The 18951-nt window shown below is 40.4% G+C and overlaps 1 protein-coding gene across 1 annotated transcript in view; it reads right to left on the reverse strand.

The window, feature by feature from the left end:
• LOC122813607 (calcium-activated chloride channel regulator 1-like) overlaps window positions 1–18951 on the reverse strand; it is a 769024-nt gene that overhangs the window by 157378 nt on the left and 592695 nt on the right. The window contains exon 11 of the mRNA XM_044086019.1: window positions 3192–3462. Within this exon, the coding sequence (XP_043941954.1) occupies window positions 3192–3462 (271 nt within the window). The remainder of the gene's footprint in view (window positions 1–3191; window positions 3463–18951) is intronic.

Raw genomic sequence — 18951 nt, forward strand, 5'->3', positions numbered from 1 at the left:
ATAAAGGGGACTTTTCCCACTTTTCTCTCAGCTGTTTAGCGGCATCAAATGCAAATCCTTAATAAGCAATTACATAAATATATAAATATAGCTCCCTTAATGTTTTACTTCACTTGGATCCTCATGCACTTCCGGTCCCTACCCTGATTCTTATTCAAACATCCTTAACTTAAAGGTGCACTAAAAACTCAATATAGCATTCTAGTACATGGGACACACCTGTATAACTGAACTTTTAATAAGTCACCCGGGTCCTAAAAGCCAGCATTAAAAATGAAAACTGCAGTTACTGCAGTAATATATTAATTTCTTGTAGTTCATTTTCTTGTATGGATTTACATTTTTCTTTCATGGATTTATATCTCAGTCTGTTTGCTCTCCACTGTATGTAAATTGCCTCGATACATTCTTATCATGCCTCCATATTATCTGCTTTGCTATTCAGTTACAAAATGTGTTACATGCACTGCACCAGGGCCATAGCTGAAAAAAGTACTAGGACCAGCCTATCCTCCCAGTTAACAAACACTATAGCTTAATAAAGGACAGCTTCCGTTACTCTTGTCATCATTGTTTGATAGGGCAGTAAACGAAGCAAAATCTCTGGATGATTGGAAAGTGCAGTAATTAATTATATCTGGTGGATGTTTCATGATCTTAAACCACCAGGTTATGACAGTGATAGAGTAATCTCTATATGTGCTTGGTAGCACATTGTGTGATTTACATCTATCTGATATACTTGTTAGTATGATATCAAATAAGGGGTCTGTTGAAGAAATGCTGCTGTGATGTGTGTGTGAGGTGGGTGGAGGGTGGGATAAATTTGTTAGGCAAGCCTAAGTTGCAGAATGATTAAGTATGGGAAGAAGCGTACAAAACAAATTAAGGTAGTCACCCAGCAGTATAAAATCATGCATGTCTGTCCTTTTACTTAGGTTAAACATAAAGGCAGAATGAGATATAATCAACAGAAATATACAAGTTACCTTTGCAGTTGCTATTAAGTTTGATAACCAGCAGTTGAGATAAGTGTCAGTAGAAGTGTTGTTATAATCCAGGAAAGTAGCAGTGAGGCATTTTTAACAAGGATCCTAACACTTTTACCTATCTTGCCATCAGGCAATCATCATGGAAACATAAGTAACTCTGGTTAATAAGTGTAGAAAAGGTGTTATATGCTTTGAGACAGTTTTCTGGTATAGCCAGTATGTTAAGCTAATGAGTATATAGCCATAATTCACTGTGATCTAGTTTATTATTTAAAGTACTGCAATAAATATGGAAGAGTCCGAGACCCTTACAAAAATCAGTAGTTATATGGTCACTGTTAAAGTTGTTGGTGGGGAAGGTCATGGGCTGGGTAGAATGGTCTGGGTAAGATTCTACAGTGCCTGAGGGGGAACAAATAAATGATTTAGATACATTTAGATTGTGTGACTGTAGAGTGAAAAAAGAATAATATTTTTTATCTTAATAGCAGAACAGATAAGAAGCGAAGTAAAGATGCAGTCCTGGGAATCAGAAACACATAACACACTATGTAATTCTGTTTCTAGCATGACTGTTCAGAACATTACGCAACAGCAATTGAAATCACACATTAACAGACAGAAGTAAGAGGACTCTGGCTTATAACACCACAGCAATCATGCTGGAGAAACTTGCATGCATATGTCGCAGTTCAGGGGTATGGTTTATGTAAATTAGCTTTGTGCACTTCCACAGAGAATGGAATAGCATGGTAGACTGATATGAGAGGATCAAAGCAATAAAAATGCATACCACCTTTTGATGTCTACTGTCAGGATGATATTACCCTACTAGAGAAGTACTGTGAAGCCATGTGTGTGTGTGTGTGTGTGTGTGTGTGTGTGTGTGTTTAAGTTAACATGTGCATGTCTCTGTATAGAGATATGCTTGTAGTTGTCTTAGTGCCTGTGTGCACATGACTCTGTATGTGTCTATGTGTCTGAATAATATTTAATGTGTGTGCATGACACTGTGTGTGCATGTGTTTGTGTGGATGAGTCACATGTGAGTGTGTACTTGTGTGTGGGTGGGTGGGAATACACCCATGTTTGTAGATACATGTGTAACAACATTGTATGAGCTGGTAGGAAGAAACCTAGCATGGCTACTTGTAATCGTACAGTGTGTAGTTCAGAGACACTAATGAACATGTAATGAGCTTTTGGTCAGTTATGATCTTTCATATCTCTGAATTGCATTTTCTCACCCCTAACTATGTGAGCTCTGCAGTGATGCCCTAATATCTCTACAACAATATTTTCTCTGAATACTGCCCCATATCTGGTGCACTGTGAAGGTACATTTTTATTTATACACACTCTTGGTGCATTTTCAAAAATAAGCTACATTCTTGGTGTAACATCAGCAGTTGGTCTACTCCTTTGTGTGTCATCACAGCACAAATTTCCAAAACTGAACTTCATTTAGACCACTTGTGGTAAAACTGTACACTGAATAAGCAAAATATACACACTGATGCCCTCCAAACCATACTACCTCATCTAAAAACAACAATGCACACAAGTTTGCAATTCATTAAAAAAGGAAAATGAAGCATAAGCTGCATTTCCACTCACTACAAAGTGAACAAAAGTAACTACACACTATCCACAAAAATATACAAACGTACCCCCTAAAAGCAACATTTCATACCTAAATAACTCCATAAAATGAAATCTGTTCCTAACAGAATAAAAAAAAAAATAATAAAAATAAAATACTTAATATAACTAACCAATTGGTAGAAGGCATTACTGGCAAAATGTACTTGAGTCTTACTTATCAAAATAATTGCAATAAAAAAATGAACTATATCATGCAACTAACACGATTCCTACAATTACTACATTTTGGCTCAATTTGTGACTGAAAGGAGTATTGCACTAGCCCACTCATCAAATTAATATAGAAATAATAAAGAAAGAAAAAGAAAGAAAGAAAGAAAGAAAGAAAGAAAGAAAGAAAGAAAGAAAGAAAGAAAGAAAGAGAAATAAACAAGCAATAAGCATAGATATACCCACATACTAAACATATAGTATGCAAGCACACACATTATTATTTTATATATCTTTTTATATACATATACATACACACACATAAATACACGTGCATGTGCACATCCACGCATACATGCACACACACATGCACACAGGCATTACCTGCACCATTATCAAGAAGTTCCAAGGTAACTGGTGTGCCTGTTTCTGGTTCAATTGTAGCTATTACAGATGCTTTAACAACAGGTAGAAAGCCTTGACTGACTTCAGCAAAAACCATCAATGGATTAGGATAAACACTTGTATCGGCATTCATGTGGGCATTAACAGTGACAGGTGGAACGCTGTGATCTGCTGCTCGTGATGTTACTGTGATGCCAAAAGCCTGGCTGCTGCTGTGTTTATTGTAGAATGAATAAATCCAGTCTCCTGTCTTAAGAAAATAAGAAAATGACCATTAGCAACAAATAATATGCAAATTCATCTTAAACCACAAGAAGGCACTGTGTGTGCTAAAAATATGACCAAATATGTAATGTGACAGAATAAATATTTTATTGCTATTTAGCTGAAGGAGAAATAATTGAAATTGCACACTAACATTTTTTACATAACTAGAAGTGTTTACTTCTTAGTGTTTGACAAACTCACTCAGCATCCAAAATGTCTGATCATTTTGCTTTACTATTTTTCTGATTTGCAGAAGGATTCTTTGTCACATTTAATACTGTACTGGTGTGTGGTAGCTTGGTGTCATGTCGTCAGAAGTGTAATTCAGTCACATCCAAGTCATGCTTAGTATACATGATGCTGTAATGACCAGAGCACCATGCATCATTTATTTCAACACTGTACTGGGTGCTACCAGAAGCTAACAGCAATGCTGGGATGGGGCAGTAGGGATATAAAGAAGGGTGGAACTGACCACCTTACATTAAGAAGTGGCAGACAAAAGGTGCTTGAGGTGACTGATATTTTTCTTGCAAGACAGTGCACAGCATTGCATTGCTGTGTGTTCTGCAGTATCATGTTATATTACATGGTCTGGGAAATGTTATATTGCACAGGAAGCATCACAAAAACATGGCACTATATACCATAAAAGAAAACTTTATCATAGGCGCTATGAATAAACATTAGACATTATCAAGACACCCTAAATATAAGTGAAACATTAGGTGCTTGGATTTGTCACTGCTCTTAAGTGCATTGAGGTGTAGCACTGCAAGCTGTATGCATGAGCACTGCACATGAAGTGTTTACATTACATTTACTTGATGGTAGAATGTACTAGACATTAGAATGAAGCAATAATTCTATATTGTCTGTGCTTATTATTGCATTTAATATTATAACACTTCTCAGTTCCTATCTTCCTGCTAACCTTCTTTTACCTGTCTCATGCTCTTCTGAATATGGATTTTTTTTCTTTACTACCCATTTCAGTAGTCCACTCCATCAGTCTATAATTCTCTCTGCGAGAAGGTAATTTCAGAGATCCAGGGAGTAGTTTACAGTGGGGAATTGGCCATATATCACTGTCAACGAAATGAGGGTCAGTGAAATGAGCTTTCAGTGAACTGGTCCTGCTGACTTGACTGTCAGTGAAATGAACTGTCAACGAAATGAAGGTGATACATATATTTGATCAAATAATATAATTATTATTTTTATAAGGATTTATATATATTTTTTCTTGGCCAGAATAATCCACATGTGCACTAAAGCAGCACAGATTGTTCCTTTGAAGAAGTAATGCATTCTATATACATGAGACAGAACTGTACATACAGAGGACAGGGATACATAAGATTGCCTACTATGTAAACCTGTAGTTTGTGAAAATTATGTAGATGTAACTAGCGAATGCAATACCTGTGTTCATGTTGAGTACATTTAAGTCTGTGCCAAACAAAAGCAACACTGTAAGCAAACAAGGAATATGGACAGGGTTGTAACACACTAAACATTGACCATTCTTTATCTACATTCTTAGAAACTTATGCATCATATTTGATATGATTTGTGACCATGTTTAAAATCTACATAATCTGTTGAGTAATTATAGCTAAGCAATGGATTCACAGACATATTATACTAGGGAAAGTGATTTGTGCATAAACCCAGAGGGTCTCACAAACAAACAATGTTATGTACTTACCATAATGATAGATCTGTGTTGTCTGCTTAAGTTCTTCAACAGATAGGCATTCGGATCTGAACCCAAATCTGACCTTGACCACTCTAGACTTTGGATGTAAAGCTCAGGTTCCTCTCCTTGCCAATAATCCCCTCCTGCCTCTGAGGTTAACTTAGATCAAGTTTGCCCAAACACTAACTAGTAGATCAAAAACCCTTTTGTCAGAGGCCAAATTTAATAAATTTAGTACATTAATTAATTCGGTGTTCTGGAGCTTGAAGAGCAAATGAGCAAACCCAGGTAAACTGCAGTACAGTCATACCAGGAGCCAAGAAATAATAATAATAATAATAATAATAATAATAATAATAATAATAATGGAAGGGTCTGAACTGTCTGCAAACAGCTACAGTTAACTTTGAACCTAACACCACTCTTAAGTATTCAACTGCGGTACCACCTTTAACATTCTTGTAAGAAAAGCGCAGTCTGGGTCTGAACTGTCTGCAAACAGCTACAGTTAACTTTGAACCTAACACCACTCTTAAGTATTCAACTGCGGTACCACCTTTAACATTCTTGTAAGAAAAGCGCAGTCTGGGTCTGAACTGTCTGCAAACAGCTACAGTTAACTTTGAACCTAACACCACTCTTAAGTATTCAACTGCGGTACCACCTTTAACATTCTTATAAGAAAAGCGCAGTCCGGGTCTGAACTGTCTGCAAACAGCTACAGTTAACTTTGAACCTAACACCACTCTTAAGTATTCAACTGCGGTACCACCTTTAACATTCTTGTAAGAAAAGCGCAGTCTGGGTCTGAACTGTCTGCAAACAGCTACAGTTAACTTTGAACCTAACACCACTCTTAAGTATTCAACGGCGGTACCACCTTTAACATTCTTGTAAGAAAAGCGCAGTCTGGGTCTGAACTGTCTGCAAACAGCTACAGTTAACTTTGAGTATGTGTCTACCTGTTTGAGCCAATATTCATTTTCCCCTGGAGAGCACCCTGCTTTGGCTGGTAAGCAGCCCCCCCCCCCACCACACACACACACACACACACACACACACACACACACACACACATCTTCCACTTCCTCTTATTCCCTTCTGTTAGCAAATAGTATCCATAACTGATCAATACTGTGTGTTTGTTAATTTAAACTATGACCACAGTAGTCTACTGATACAAGGTTATCCTGTTTTTCCACCTGAGAAATTAAGAAATGACTTACAGTTTCAGAGCAGTCCTTGGTCAATTGTGATTGTTTCTTAACACATACTTGTCTTTGCTTTGGCTCATTAGCAGCAGTACAAAGAACTGCCTGCTCACACCCTTGTTCTCCCCTCCCCCTTCCCTGTTTATTACCTTAAGACAATCCCAAAGTTAATAAATATTACCTGTGGCAGGCACCATTTTTAAAACTACAATCCACTCTGCTACAGGCCCCATGAAGGCTCAGTGTCTCTCCAGTAAGTGTTTTACAACTGTAAATGCCTACTTATGTTGAATTGTATTAGACATTTTACAACTGTATATGTTTATGTTGAATTGTGTTAGACATCTAATATGATCTATGCTTTATTATTGGATGTTACTATGGCATGCTAGCATTTGTATGCACCAAGTTGTTTTTAGTATAATAGTATGTATGGTCTGTTTGCATAGCTGCACCTTGTCCACTAATGTTATTCATGTAATTGTGTTGTGTGTAGACAGCTCATACTAGTGTCTAATTATTTCTATATAATTGTGCTGTTACTGGTGGATAGAATCACATTAGAGAACCACGACAGATTGCTGCTCGCTATATTTTTATCTGTGACTGCATAACTGTCTGGGGTTTTTTTTCTAATGTTCTTCCAATTGGCTCAGTATCTGCATATACTAAGTAGTTGGTTCAAGACATTGTCCTGCATGCGGTAGCTATTTGCTCAGTGTGTTTTTTATAATCTTTATAGATTAGTACAAGGCTAACTGCCATTATGGGCCATTTTCAGCCTAGCCAATTACCCCATGTGAGAATCAAACCCTGCACTTTATGTTTGTAAGGTAAACATGTTAACCATTATGCTAACCTCCCACCCCCCTATTATAATATATATTTACCATCTCAGAAGTGCTTACTCCTCTCTGTAATCTTCATTTCTAAACCTAACACCACTCTTAAGTATTCAGTTGCGGTACCACCTTTAACATTCTTGTAAGAAAAGCGCAGTCCAGGTCTGAACTGTCTGCAAACAGCTACATTTAACTTTGAGTATGTGTCTACCTGTTTGAGCCAATATTCATTTTCCCCTGGAGAGCACTCTGCTTTGGCTTGTAAGCAGCCCCCACACACACACACACACACACACACACACACACACACACACACACACACACACACACACACACACACACATCTTCCACTTTCTCTTATTCCCTTCTGTTAGCAAATAGTATCCATAACTGATCAATACTGTGTGTTTGTTAATTTAAACTATGACCATAGTAGCCTACTGATACAAGGTTATCCTGTTTTTCCACCTGAGAAATTAAGAAATGACTTACAGTTTCAGAGCAGTCATTGGTCAGTTGTGATTGTTTCTTAACACATACTTGTCTTTGCTTTGTGATTGTCTCCAGCCCCGTCCTACGAGCAACTAACAGGGTCTATACCCGCTTCACTCCCCACCCTGCCCCCTATTCCCTCCCGCCCCCAATGGTCCCACCTTTATTGCACTCAAACCCCTCACATCTTTCCAATAGCCAGCCACAGCGCTAACCCAACACTACCTCCTCCATCTTCCTACTACTATCACACCTCCTCAACTAACATGTACAAGCATACCTTTCCTATGCTCACTGCATCCACTCTACTTGCATATCTTACATCCTACCAAAGCTCCATCATTCCCCCACTCAACCACTACCACTGTACTACTACTCACACCACCACTCATGTCTCACCCACACTCAGCTCCCATCCCACCAGCTCAAGAACCATCCCTATGCACCCCCCACATATTCTACCAACTATATTACTCAAACATAAAGCATACCTACAACTTAACATAGTAACCCTCCCACCATACCTATTACCCACAGAGCACAATCATAAAGTTTCCCTTATAAACAAACACATTCAAAAACTGAGAAAACTAATAATCTCATGCATATCAAAACTAGCCCTAAGTTGAGACATCCACCCCAACCCTGGCCCTACCATCTCCAACCCCAATCCTCATAATCAGACTAGAAACCACAACTTCTCCCATATTACAGCCAATAGAAAGCCAAGTGGCTTCCTTCTACTAAGTCTAAATATTAGAAGTATATCCAAAAACGTCCATGAACTCCATGCCACCATAGACTTGTACTCCCCAGATATAGTCATCCTGACAGAAACCTGGCTAAAACCTCACATTACCAGTGAGCAAATACTCCCTACAGGTTACGGCATACTAAGAGTAGACCGGCTAAACAAAAAAGGAGGTGGTGTAGCTATAATATTTAAACAGCATCTAAACATCCAGATCTTAAAATCATCAGCTCCACAAATAGGCAATGAAGAAATAATATATACCAACCTCAAAATTAACCAAAACAAAACCATCAACATAATTGGATGCTACTTCCCACCTGGCCAAAACATCCCTCCACTAGAAAACCTCCTCAGCTGGTCTACCCACCATCTCCCCCAAGAAACTATCATCTTAGGTGATTTCAATATTGACTGGCAATCCTGTTCTGGCAACAATCCAACCCATCATGTACACCTTCATGGCTTCACCCAACTAGTCCAGTCACCAACCAGGATAAATAAAAACTCCAGCAAGCACACTACCCTGGATTGGATACTAGTCAGTAAGAGCCCCCAGTCATACATAACAGGCTGCTTATCAGATAGCCTCAGTGATCACTCCCCAACATTCCTACTCAAAAAATACCTATACCAAGCTAAACCTGTAATCTACCGTCAAATACGTAAAAAACTAAACTTTAACCCACTCACATTCATCTTATCCCTCAAAGAATGTAACTGGCATCCTCTAAAGTACCTCACTCTAGATGACGCAGTTGAATTTTTTAATACTACCTTCCTGAACATCCTTAATTACCATGCCCCCATAAGATTTTCCAGAACCAAAGCACAACCCTCCCCATGGCTACAGAAAACCACTAAGTCAGAAATGAAAAACAGGGATAACGCCTGGGAGCACTGGCGCAAAACCAAAACCCCCTCAGCTAGACAGAAATTCCTAGAACTACGCAATAGAGTCAAAAAGCTAATAAAACAGGACAAATTCCAATACTACCAGTCTGCCCTAGACTCCTCACAACACAGCCCCAAACAATTCTGGTCCTCCATAAACTCCATCCTCCACCCAGGTAAAGTCAGTACCCCTCCTCCTAACATCCCTCACTCCTCAGAAAATATTGCTACCTCATTCAACACACACTTCACCCAAACCATACTATCACTAGCTAAACAACACAACATCCCTCCTCTCCAACCCATACCTTCAACTAGTAATCTCCTCACGGGCTTCTCTTTTTCTCCTGTACCTACCTCCAACATAAAAAAACTCTTAACTAAACTTAAACCCACCAAATTAGCAGCAGACAACCTCTCAAGTGAATACCTACAAATCTCAGCTGATGCTCTGGCCTACCCAGTATCCATCTTGATTAACTGATGTCTGTCAGAAAGTTACGTTCCCACACTGTGGAAAGTATCACATATAATTCCCCTCCACAAAGGTGGACCCTCCGCAGAACTAACCAATTACCGCCCCATAGCTATTCTCTCCCCACTCTCCAAAATACTAGAGAGATGCATACACTCTCAGGTCTCAGACTACCTCCTTACTAACAACCTCCTTTCCAGTACTCAGCATGGTTTCCGACCAAACCATAGCACCACCACTGCCTTACTCTCCTTTACTAACACTATCCTTCAGCATAAAAACAATGGCTATCTCTCCTCTGCTACTTTCCTAGACCTATCTAAAGCATTTGACATGGTCCCACACAAACAACTTATCTCTGTCCTCAATAACCTATCCTTCTCACAATCAGTCACCAACTGGTTTCAGAGTTACCTGTCTGACTGCCAACAATCTGTTGTATGGCAGAATGACATATCTCCCCAACTACCTGTCTCCATAGGGGTTCCCCAAGGATCAATCCTTGGACCCCTACTCTTCTCTGTTTACACCAATAATCTAGCCTCTGCCACCAAACATGGCACACCCATACAATATGCAGATGACTTGACCATCATCTGCTCAGCCCAGTCCCTACCAAAACTGCAAAAAGTCACACAGGAAGCCTTTTCCTCTGTTGAAACATGGTTATCCAATGTCCAATTAATACTTAACTCAAACAAAACTAAACTACTCATCTTCCAACCCACCAAACATACTCAAAACAACTCTCACTTTAACATCACAGCAAAAGACAACACCACTATATACCCAACTGAGCACACCAAATTGCTAGGAGTGGAAATAGACAATAAACTAAAATTTGACATTCACATATCCGTGACCATAAAAAAAGTCCACAAAAAACTAGGAGCGTTATAAAGAAATAAGCAATTTCTCACCAAAGCAGCAAAGATTTCAGTAGCAAATTCCCACCTTATCTCCACCCTACTTTATGCCTCTCCAATATATACCAACCTAAGGCAATGTGATCTTAATAAGCTAGAGACCTGCTACAACAAAATCACAAAATTCGCCACAGGGGCATCCTACCGTAGTCACCACTGTCTCTCACTTGCTCAACTGGGCTGGCTTGAACTCCCTCACCTCCTTCAGTGTTATCAACTCTCACTCGCCCACAAACTAGTAAACCATCCACTAAATGTCCCATCCCTCCAGAATCTACTCCAACCCTATCGCACCACCAGACCACTAAGATCCAGCAACAAAAATCACTTGCAGATCACTAAAGCCAATAACTCTGCTGGTGAAGCACTATTCTCTTGTGCCATAGCCAAATTATGGAACTCACTCCCACCCACAATTACCCCCATACCGTCATGCACCCACTTCAAAACTTTACTAAAAGTGCACCTAAAAACATGCTGGCTATGCCCTTGCAACTCCCACTCTAATATCATCCACCCCATCCAACCACTACCTTTCTTTCCACTCCACTAACTACCTTGATTATAGCAAGCTCAGATGCTCATAAGCCTAGTACTTATTATACAGCAGGAACTTCTCATTGTAACATTTGTTAATGTCTGTTATGTACTTCACAGATAAAGATTCTAGTTGTCTTCTGATGTACTATGTTCTTCATCTGTAAATATGTTGTAAGTAATTGCTATGTTAAATTGTTAATCACTATGTAATCCAATGTAACTACTGTCTGTTTATTTTACTGTGGAGCTTTTCTCCCCGGGCCTCCACTGAAAATGGACCTACGTCCAGTCGGACACTCCCGGTCAATAAATTTAAATAAATAAAATAAATAAAATGGAAGGGAGATGGAAGGAGGAAAGTTGAGGAAAGATGGATACAACCAATACGGATCTATATTTATAGTCCATAACTTTCATAGCCGACATTGTCTCTTCCATCTGTTCCACAATGGACGGGGCAGAGTCCCCTGGAAAAGAAACTGTTGGGATGTTGCATGGAAAGATATTCTGAAAGACAGCTGAACCAAAAGCAGCCCTATCTCTGGAGTACAAATCCAGTTTATAATGAGAAATGAAAGTATGGACATTTGACCAGTGGCTGCATTGCCTATTGATAGTGAAAATTCTTGTAATGAAAGCAGAATAAGTAGACACAGATCTAGACAAGTGACCCTTGATGTGCTTGGATAATATCAATCCATTCACTATGTATATGTACGAGATGCAGTTAGATATCCATCTAGAAAGATTCACTTTAGAGACTCCCTGTTCCAGTTTGGCCATTAAAAAGGAGACAAACAATTGATAATACTTTCTAATTTTCTTTGTGTAGTAAAGGTAAAAACAGAGTTGATGATGCATGTCCAACAAATACAGCATGTACTTTCATTTGTTGGTAAAGTTGGGAAAGAAAACCAGAAGGCTGAGAGATTGGTCCAGTGAGGTTTCCTAAACTACCTTTGGGCTAAAAGAAAGGTTATTTAGCAGGGTCACTCTGTCCTTATGAAAAAACAAATGAGGAGGTTTGCAAGAAAGGGGTTGTAGCTCTGATACTGTCTACAGTGAAGTACCCACCACCAAAATGAATGTTTTCCAAGACAGAAATTTATGGTCCACCTTGGCAGCAGGTTCAAAAGGAAGTCTAATCAAAGCTTGTAAGAGAATGATGATTTCCCAAGGTGAACTAAGATCTCTACCAGGAGGTGTGAGAAGGAAGGTACCCCCAAGGAAGGTTTTATATAATTTAAGAGAAGCAATAAATTGATTTTCTCCAATATGAAAATGAGAAATGTTGTTAGCTGAACTTTAACAGTAAAGTAGCTGTCCCATCTTGAAAAAAAGGAAGCCAGGAAATATAACATAGCTAGAAGTGGAGCTGAAAAGGGTTCCAGTTTCTATGACAGGCTCAAACTGAAACTATTTTCCAATTGCTTTTGTAAACTTTTCTGGTAGGCATTCTTTGTGCTGAAGTAAGAATATGAATTACTTGGAAGGAGAGCCTTGATAGACTAGCAACCATTGGAAGTGGAGAAATCAAACTGTCAGCTTTAGGGCTTGAATGTTTCGATGAGGCATTTGGGATGAGTGAGAAAGAAGATCAGAAATGGGATCCAGTACCCAAGGAGGGTCTATCAGATGAGGCCAGAGGAAAGTAAATCACACCTGTCAGGGCCAGAAAGAGGATGACTATGACCTTCTTCACCAAGGCTCTCTACAGGATTTTCAGGGATAAGAGAAATAGGGGGAAAGATATATAGGAGCCTGGGAGGCCAAATGTGGATCAGAGTATTCACTGGTGACTCCTTTTCCTGGGAGATTTGGGTAAAGTATCTGTTGCACTTTGTGTTGTTAAAGAGGAAGTAAAGAGATTGTAGCAATGTCAACCCCAGTGGCAGAAAATCTGCTGTGCCATCACTGGCTTGAGGGACAGCTAATGAGGTGTAAGGATAGACCTGTTCAACCTATCCACCAGAACACTGGATATCCCTAGTATATGCACTGTTACTTGAAAGTGGTAAGAAGATATTGCCCATTGCCAACTCTCATACCCTCTCAGCATAACAAGTACAACCATGCCCCCTCTTACTTGCTGATGTATCAGATTACAGATATGGTTTCCATCTGAATAGCTATCACTCCCTGAGGAAGGCTGTTCTGGAAGGCCTGCAAAACTAGGAGAACTGCTATCATCTCTAGGATGTTAATATGAAGACTGGCCTTGGAAGGAGACTATGTACCTTGGACCATCCCGTGAAGTGTCCCCCCACACGCCTACCTGGGAGGCATATGTCATCATAGTGGCTTAGGGAGGAGGAAGAGCAAAGGGAGGGCCTTGAGATGACTCTGGTGACTCAAGCCACTGTCATATGTGTATTCTGCAAATCTTCATCAGGAGAACTTAGAAATTCATGGGAAAATGTCCGATAGACCATTGAACTGAATGTGTCCACTGAAGAACTCTTATGCGATACCTGCCAAGAGGGACTGGGGTTATTAAGGCAGTCATATTTCCTTGGAGGTGAAGAATCAGTCTAGCTGGTGGCTTCTGGCAGGAAATAACATCTAAGGCCTGTCTGTGGAGGGTGGCAATCCTGTTTTCTGAGAGTCTGGCTATTTGGTCTCAATTGGGCTGAAGGTCAAATTTCTAAAATGGAAATGACTGGCTTCCAGCCAGAAGCAGAGAAACATTCTGGAGCACCTGTCCAAGTTTATATGGTTGTAAGCATCTTTAAGGTCTACCAATCATATTCAGTCATCAGTTCTCAACAGCAGACCATCAAGAACATCATCTGTTTGACATAATAATTTATATAACTTAGGTCCAAAATTGGCCTGAGGTCCCCAAACTTCTTTGGCACCAAAAAGAATCTTAAATAAGATCGGGATCCATGTTCGTCTGGTGAGACCTCCTGGATGACTCAATTGTCTAGCATTTTTTTTTTTACTTCTAACACTGCTGTTTTTCTTTGTGAATATGGAACATCAAATTAGTATTGCTTCAATCTTTGATGTTAGCCAGAAGTGTTCTTTGCAGCACCCTTAATGTGCCTAGTATTGGCTCCTTCTGCAATTCATACAGAGTTACATGTATCGGTAACATGTCTAAGTACAATTAAAATTCTTTTTTATAAGAGTCATTTCTCCTACTACTATTGGAACTGTTTGGGTATCCTTCTTCCATATTGCCCATATTTCTGCCTGCAAATCCTGGTATTTTATAACTTTATGTCTCTATGTATATAAGACCCTGTAGTTACTGGGTGTAGCAATTTCAATGAAAAATGCTGCTTTTGTCTACTTTTCATGGACTACTACATCTGTTTTTTGAACTGTTGGTAATGGGTAATCTCATGTGATATAAACTTCACAATTTTCTATAATAATGGCAGTTCTTGTATTAATTGCTTTATAGTTTTCTCGGTACTTACGTATTATCGCAACAACATTCTCACGGGTGCGACTTTCGCATAGAGTCAAAAGTTGTTTAGAAGCTTTTCTTTTAGGAAAGATACATTAACAACACATGAAATAATGTTCATTTAACTGTGAATTTTATTTTTATGCAGTTAAAGACAATTCTTGCAGCTTCTTGTCATATTTACAAATGTTTTTAATTTCAACACAAGTAGCGAAACCTTCCCTAACAGTTGCTGCTGATTCCTTATATGCACAATGATGACTATTTCTTTACTGACCCGAATTTAAATCTGAAGAGTAAACAATGTAAAGTGTCAGTTGATTCCCCCCAACACACATACACCCACACCCAGGAACAGTTAATGATTGACCAAAGGAATGCAAAGACAAGGCCAAAATTAGTGGCTAATTCTTCATTCTGATACTGCAGAAAACCGGAAATACTATTTCTGAAAAGTAAAAGTTTAAAACTTGCACGTTTCCCCTACAGCCCAAATAGCAGTTGCATAGCCAGTTAAAAGAAGAATGATGAATACAATAAAACTTAAACACTGGCCATGAACATTCAGAGGGAATATTCCTGATTAACTTGCCTTTGCTTCGGTTGTAATCAGAAAGGCAGGATGTGTCATGAGGTGCAGCAGAGTGGAGTTCACCGTGCATAGCGCAGCGCCAGTTAAGCACGGTTAAACTTTTTCTGGCTCCGCCAAGTCTGCTCTTCAAATTTTCCCTTAAGGAAGCTCTACTCTTAGTATAACCACACTACTCACTATATTATAAGCCTAGCACTTGTTCTCAATGCTTCTCTACTAAGTAAGCACTCTCGTACTAAGTAAAGCACTACATCTACTTACCACCCCTGTGAATATCCACTTCCCTTAAAGGTACAGCACTCCCTTATACTGTTCTAGCATGTCGAGTGGTAGATTACTGGCGTCGTCTCCAATTCAGCTGGTCAATCTGGGTATCTTGAGACAATGCTACAATTGTCTCATGTACACAGACAACCCTCTCCTCCTCCCAACAAACACAAATACATGTGAGAGATGCAACTATATAGCCAAACTGGAGGCTGAACTCTCTCAACTCAGGACTGGCATGACCAGACAGGAGGAAATGGCAACCACACACAACAATCCCAGTCCCACATAGACCTACCACAACTGCAAACCAAACACATAAAAACACAAAGACATACTCGGAGGCTCTAATAAAAAACTTACCAACACAACAGAGGCTCCCAAAGCAGACATCCAAAAATCCACCACCTCAAAACAAAACACATGCAACACATACTTCAATAAATCAGTGTGTCAACCAATCACAGCCCTTAAGGCCAAACACCTTGCCTGATACACTAGTAATAGGTGACTCTATAGTCAGGCACACTGATGTCCCGCTGACCAGGCTGAGCAAGGAGAGGGTGACTGTGAGCTGTCTATCAGGAGCTAGGATCCGCCACATAACACACACACTCAAGTCACTCCAAAGCAAGTACAAATATGACTCCGTCATTGTCCATGCTGGTGTGAATGACCTGAGACGTACCTCCCTGGACTACATGAAAAGAGACATAGAGGAGCTCTCCGATTATGTAGCCCAGGCTGGTATGACCCTGACCCTGAGCAGCATCTTGCCCTCACCAAGAATGATACCACAATACAAAGACAAGATGATCAGCTTTAACAATTGGCTCAAGTACTGGTGTCATTCTAAGGGGATCCAATGTCTGTCTGCCTGGGATGACATGTTGGACAAGCCATGCTGCTTCGCAAGGGATGGCTTACACCTGTCACCACTGGGCTTCCGGATATTGGATAAGGCTCTTGCCACCCTCATAGTGCCTTTTTTAGGCAAGGCTCAAAAGACAAACCCACCTCCTTAGAAAACAAAAATGGAAAAAAACTAAGGGTAATGCTGCTCAACGCCAGAAGTCTAAATCTCAAGATGCAGGCACTTGATGCACTCCTCAGCATGGAGAACATTGACATCTGTGCAGTAACTGAAACCTGGTTCAAGGCTCCGGAGAGCACCCCAGCACTACCAGGCTATTCCTCGTATCATGATTTTTGGCCCCAAAACCCGGGCCGAACCACAAAGGGAGGGGGAGTGTCCATATTCATCAAGGACACCCACACCTCCAGGTTAGTAGCAACACATGAAGCATCAGAGACCATACAGGTGCAACTAACCATAGGCAAAACTGCTATACAACTGGTAGCATGTTACAGACCACCCTCCCAATCTCAAGAACCCCATTCAACCTTCCTGAAGACATTGAAGGATATGAATGTATCACAAAATACCATCATACTGGGAGAATTCAACTACCCAAACATAGATTGGGTACATTATTCTAGCCCTAATACCCTACCCAAAGGTTCCTGGAATTCATAAATTCAAATGCACTGGAACAACTAGTCACCTCTCCCACTAGGGGAGATAATATACTAGACCTGATCATCACAAAAAATACACTGAACCCACAGATATTGCCAACATTCTGGCTGACAGGTTCAGTGCAAATTTCTCCCCTCCTTCACCCCCAAAAGAAGAAATAATTATCCCAGCTGAATGTAATCTCCCTGTCATCTCAGATGTCCAAGTGAGAACCGGCTTAAACAAAGCAAAAAACACAGCATCAATGGGACCTGACGGTATCCCGGGTTGCATGTTACGTGAACTCCAAGAGGAGCTAAACCCACACATAAAAATGCTATTTAACCTTAGCCTTACTTCGGGATATGTACCTGAACACTGGCGTACAGCAACAGTGGTCCCACTCCACAAGGGGGTGCCTCTACAGACCCTGGAAACTACTGCCCCATAAGCTTAACCAGCCTGGTCTGCAAAGCTATGGAAAGAATCATTATGGAACTCATAAACAGAGACATAAGGGACCTACAGACACTTGACCCCACCCAGTTCGGCTTTGTAAAGGGCAGATCCTGCCTTTTAAACCTGGTTGACTTTTTCAAAACAGTCACTAGAGCCATTGATGAGGGCAAAGCAGTCCATACAGCATACCTGGACTTGGCTAAGGCCTTCGACACAATACCCCACTCAGGCATCATAGATAAGCTCAACAGCTTAAAAGTAAACCCTTATGTCACTAGATGGGTTGCAAACTGGCTAAAGGACAGAACCCATAAAGTTAAAATCGCTGGAGCAATGTCAGACTCAAAGCCAGTCACAAGTGGTGTCCCACAGGGATCTGTCCTGGGACCCCTCTTGTTCGGCATTTATTTCTCAGATGTTAAAGCAAACATGGGAGGGCTGTGGCTGACAAAGTTCGCAGATGACTGCAAACTAGGCGCCATAGTCGATACACCAGCAGACACACACATCCTACAAAAGGCCTCACAGAAATGGACAACTGGTGCCGGAGTCACGGCCTTAAACTAAATGCCAAAAAATGTATAGTCATCCCCTTTGGGAAAAACAAAGTACCCACAAATTATCACATAGACAGCAACCCACTGAGTACGGAAAAAGTAATCAGAGACCTAGGGACCCAAGTCAACAGCGACCTCTCATTTGACACCCACATTGCCAAAGTGGTTAGAAAAACATTCTACCTTGCACACCTCATCATGAAGGGATTCACATCCAGATCCAAGGATGTCATTGTACCCCTATATTCCTCCCTCATCAGACCCATGATTGAGTACAATGCCCCATTTGGTATGTACCTCACCCGGCATTTGCAACAGCTGGAGAGACCACAAAAGTACCTCACCAAGAGGATCAAGGGTCTCCAACATATGTCTTATTCTGCCAGACTAAAGAAACTTCAGCTCTATTCAGTAGCATACCGCCTGCTCAGAGGTGATCTCTGCCTGAAGTACAAGGCCATGTCCAATCAGGATCTGATGGACATGCTCCACCTCAAAAAATCCAAATCCATCAGGACCACGAGAGCTAAAGACTTAAACCTCGGCACAAGTATGAATAGGACATGCTGGAGGGATAGATTCATAACCCAGAGGCTTCCCATGCTTTGGAACAAGATCCCAGTTCGTATTAGGCAGAGCCCCTCACTGACTCTCTTCAAGAGAAATCTTGATGAGTGGATGGGAGATCGTAAGTTTACCGCAGGGGTCACATCTGTGTCACTGCTAGACAGGGGCACAGTAAACTAATTCTATTATATAAGGGGACCTTCATTGTGTCACTACCAGACAGAGGCACAGTATTCTAAATTTATTCTGTACATTTTTTG

The sequence above is a fragment of the Protopterus annectens genome, chromosome 10.part0 (genome assembly GCF_019279795.1).
Source record: "Protopterus annectens isolate FY-2018-M chromosome 10.part0, PAN1.0, whole genome shotgun sequence".
Lineage (NCBI taxonomy): Eukaryota > Metazoa > Chordata > Ceratodontiformes > Protopteridae > Protopterus > Protopterus annectens.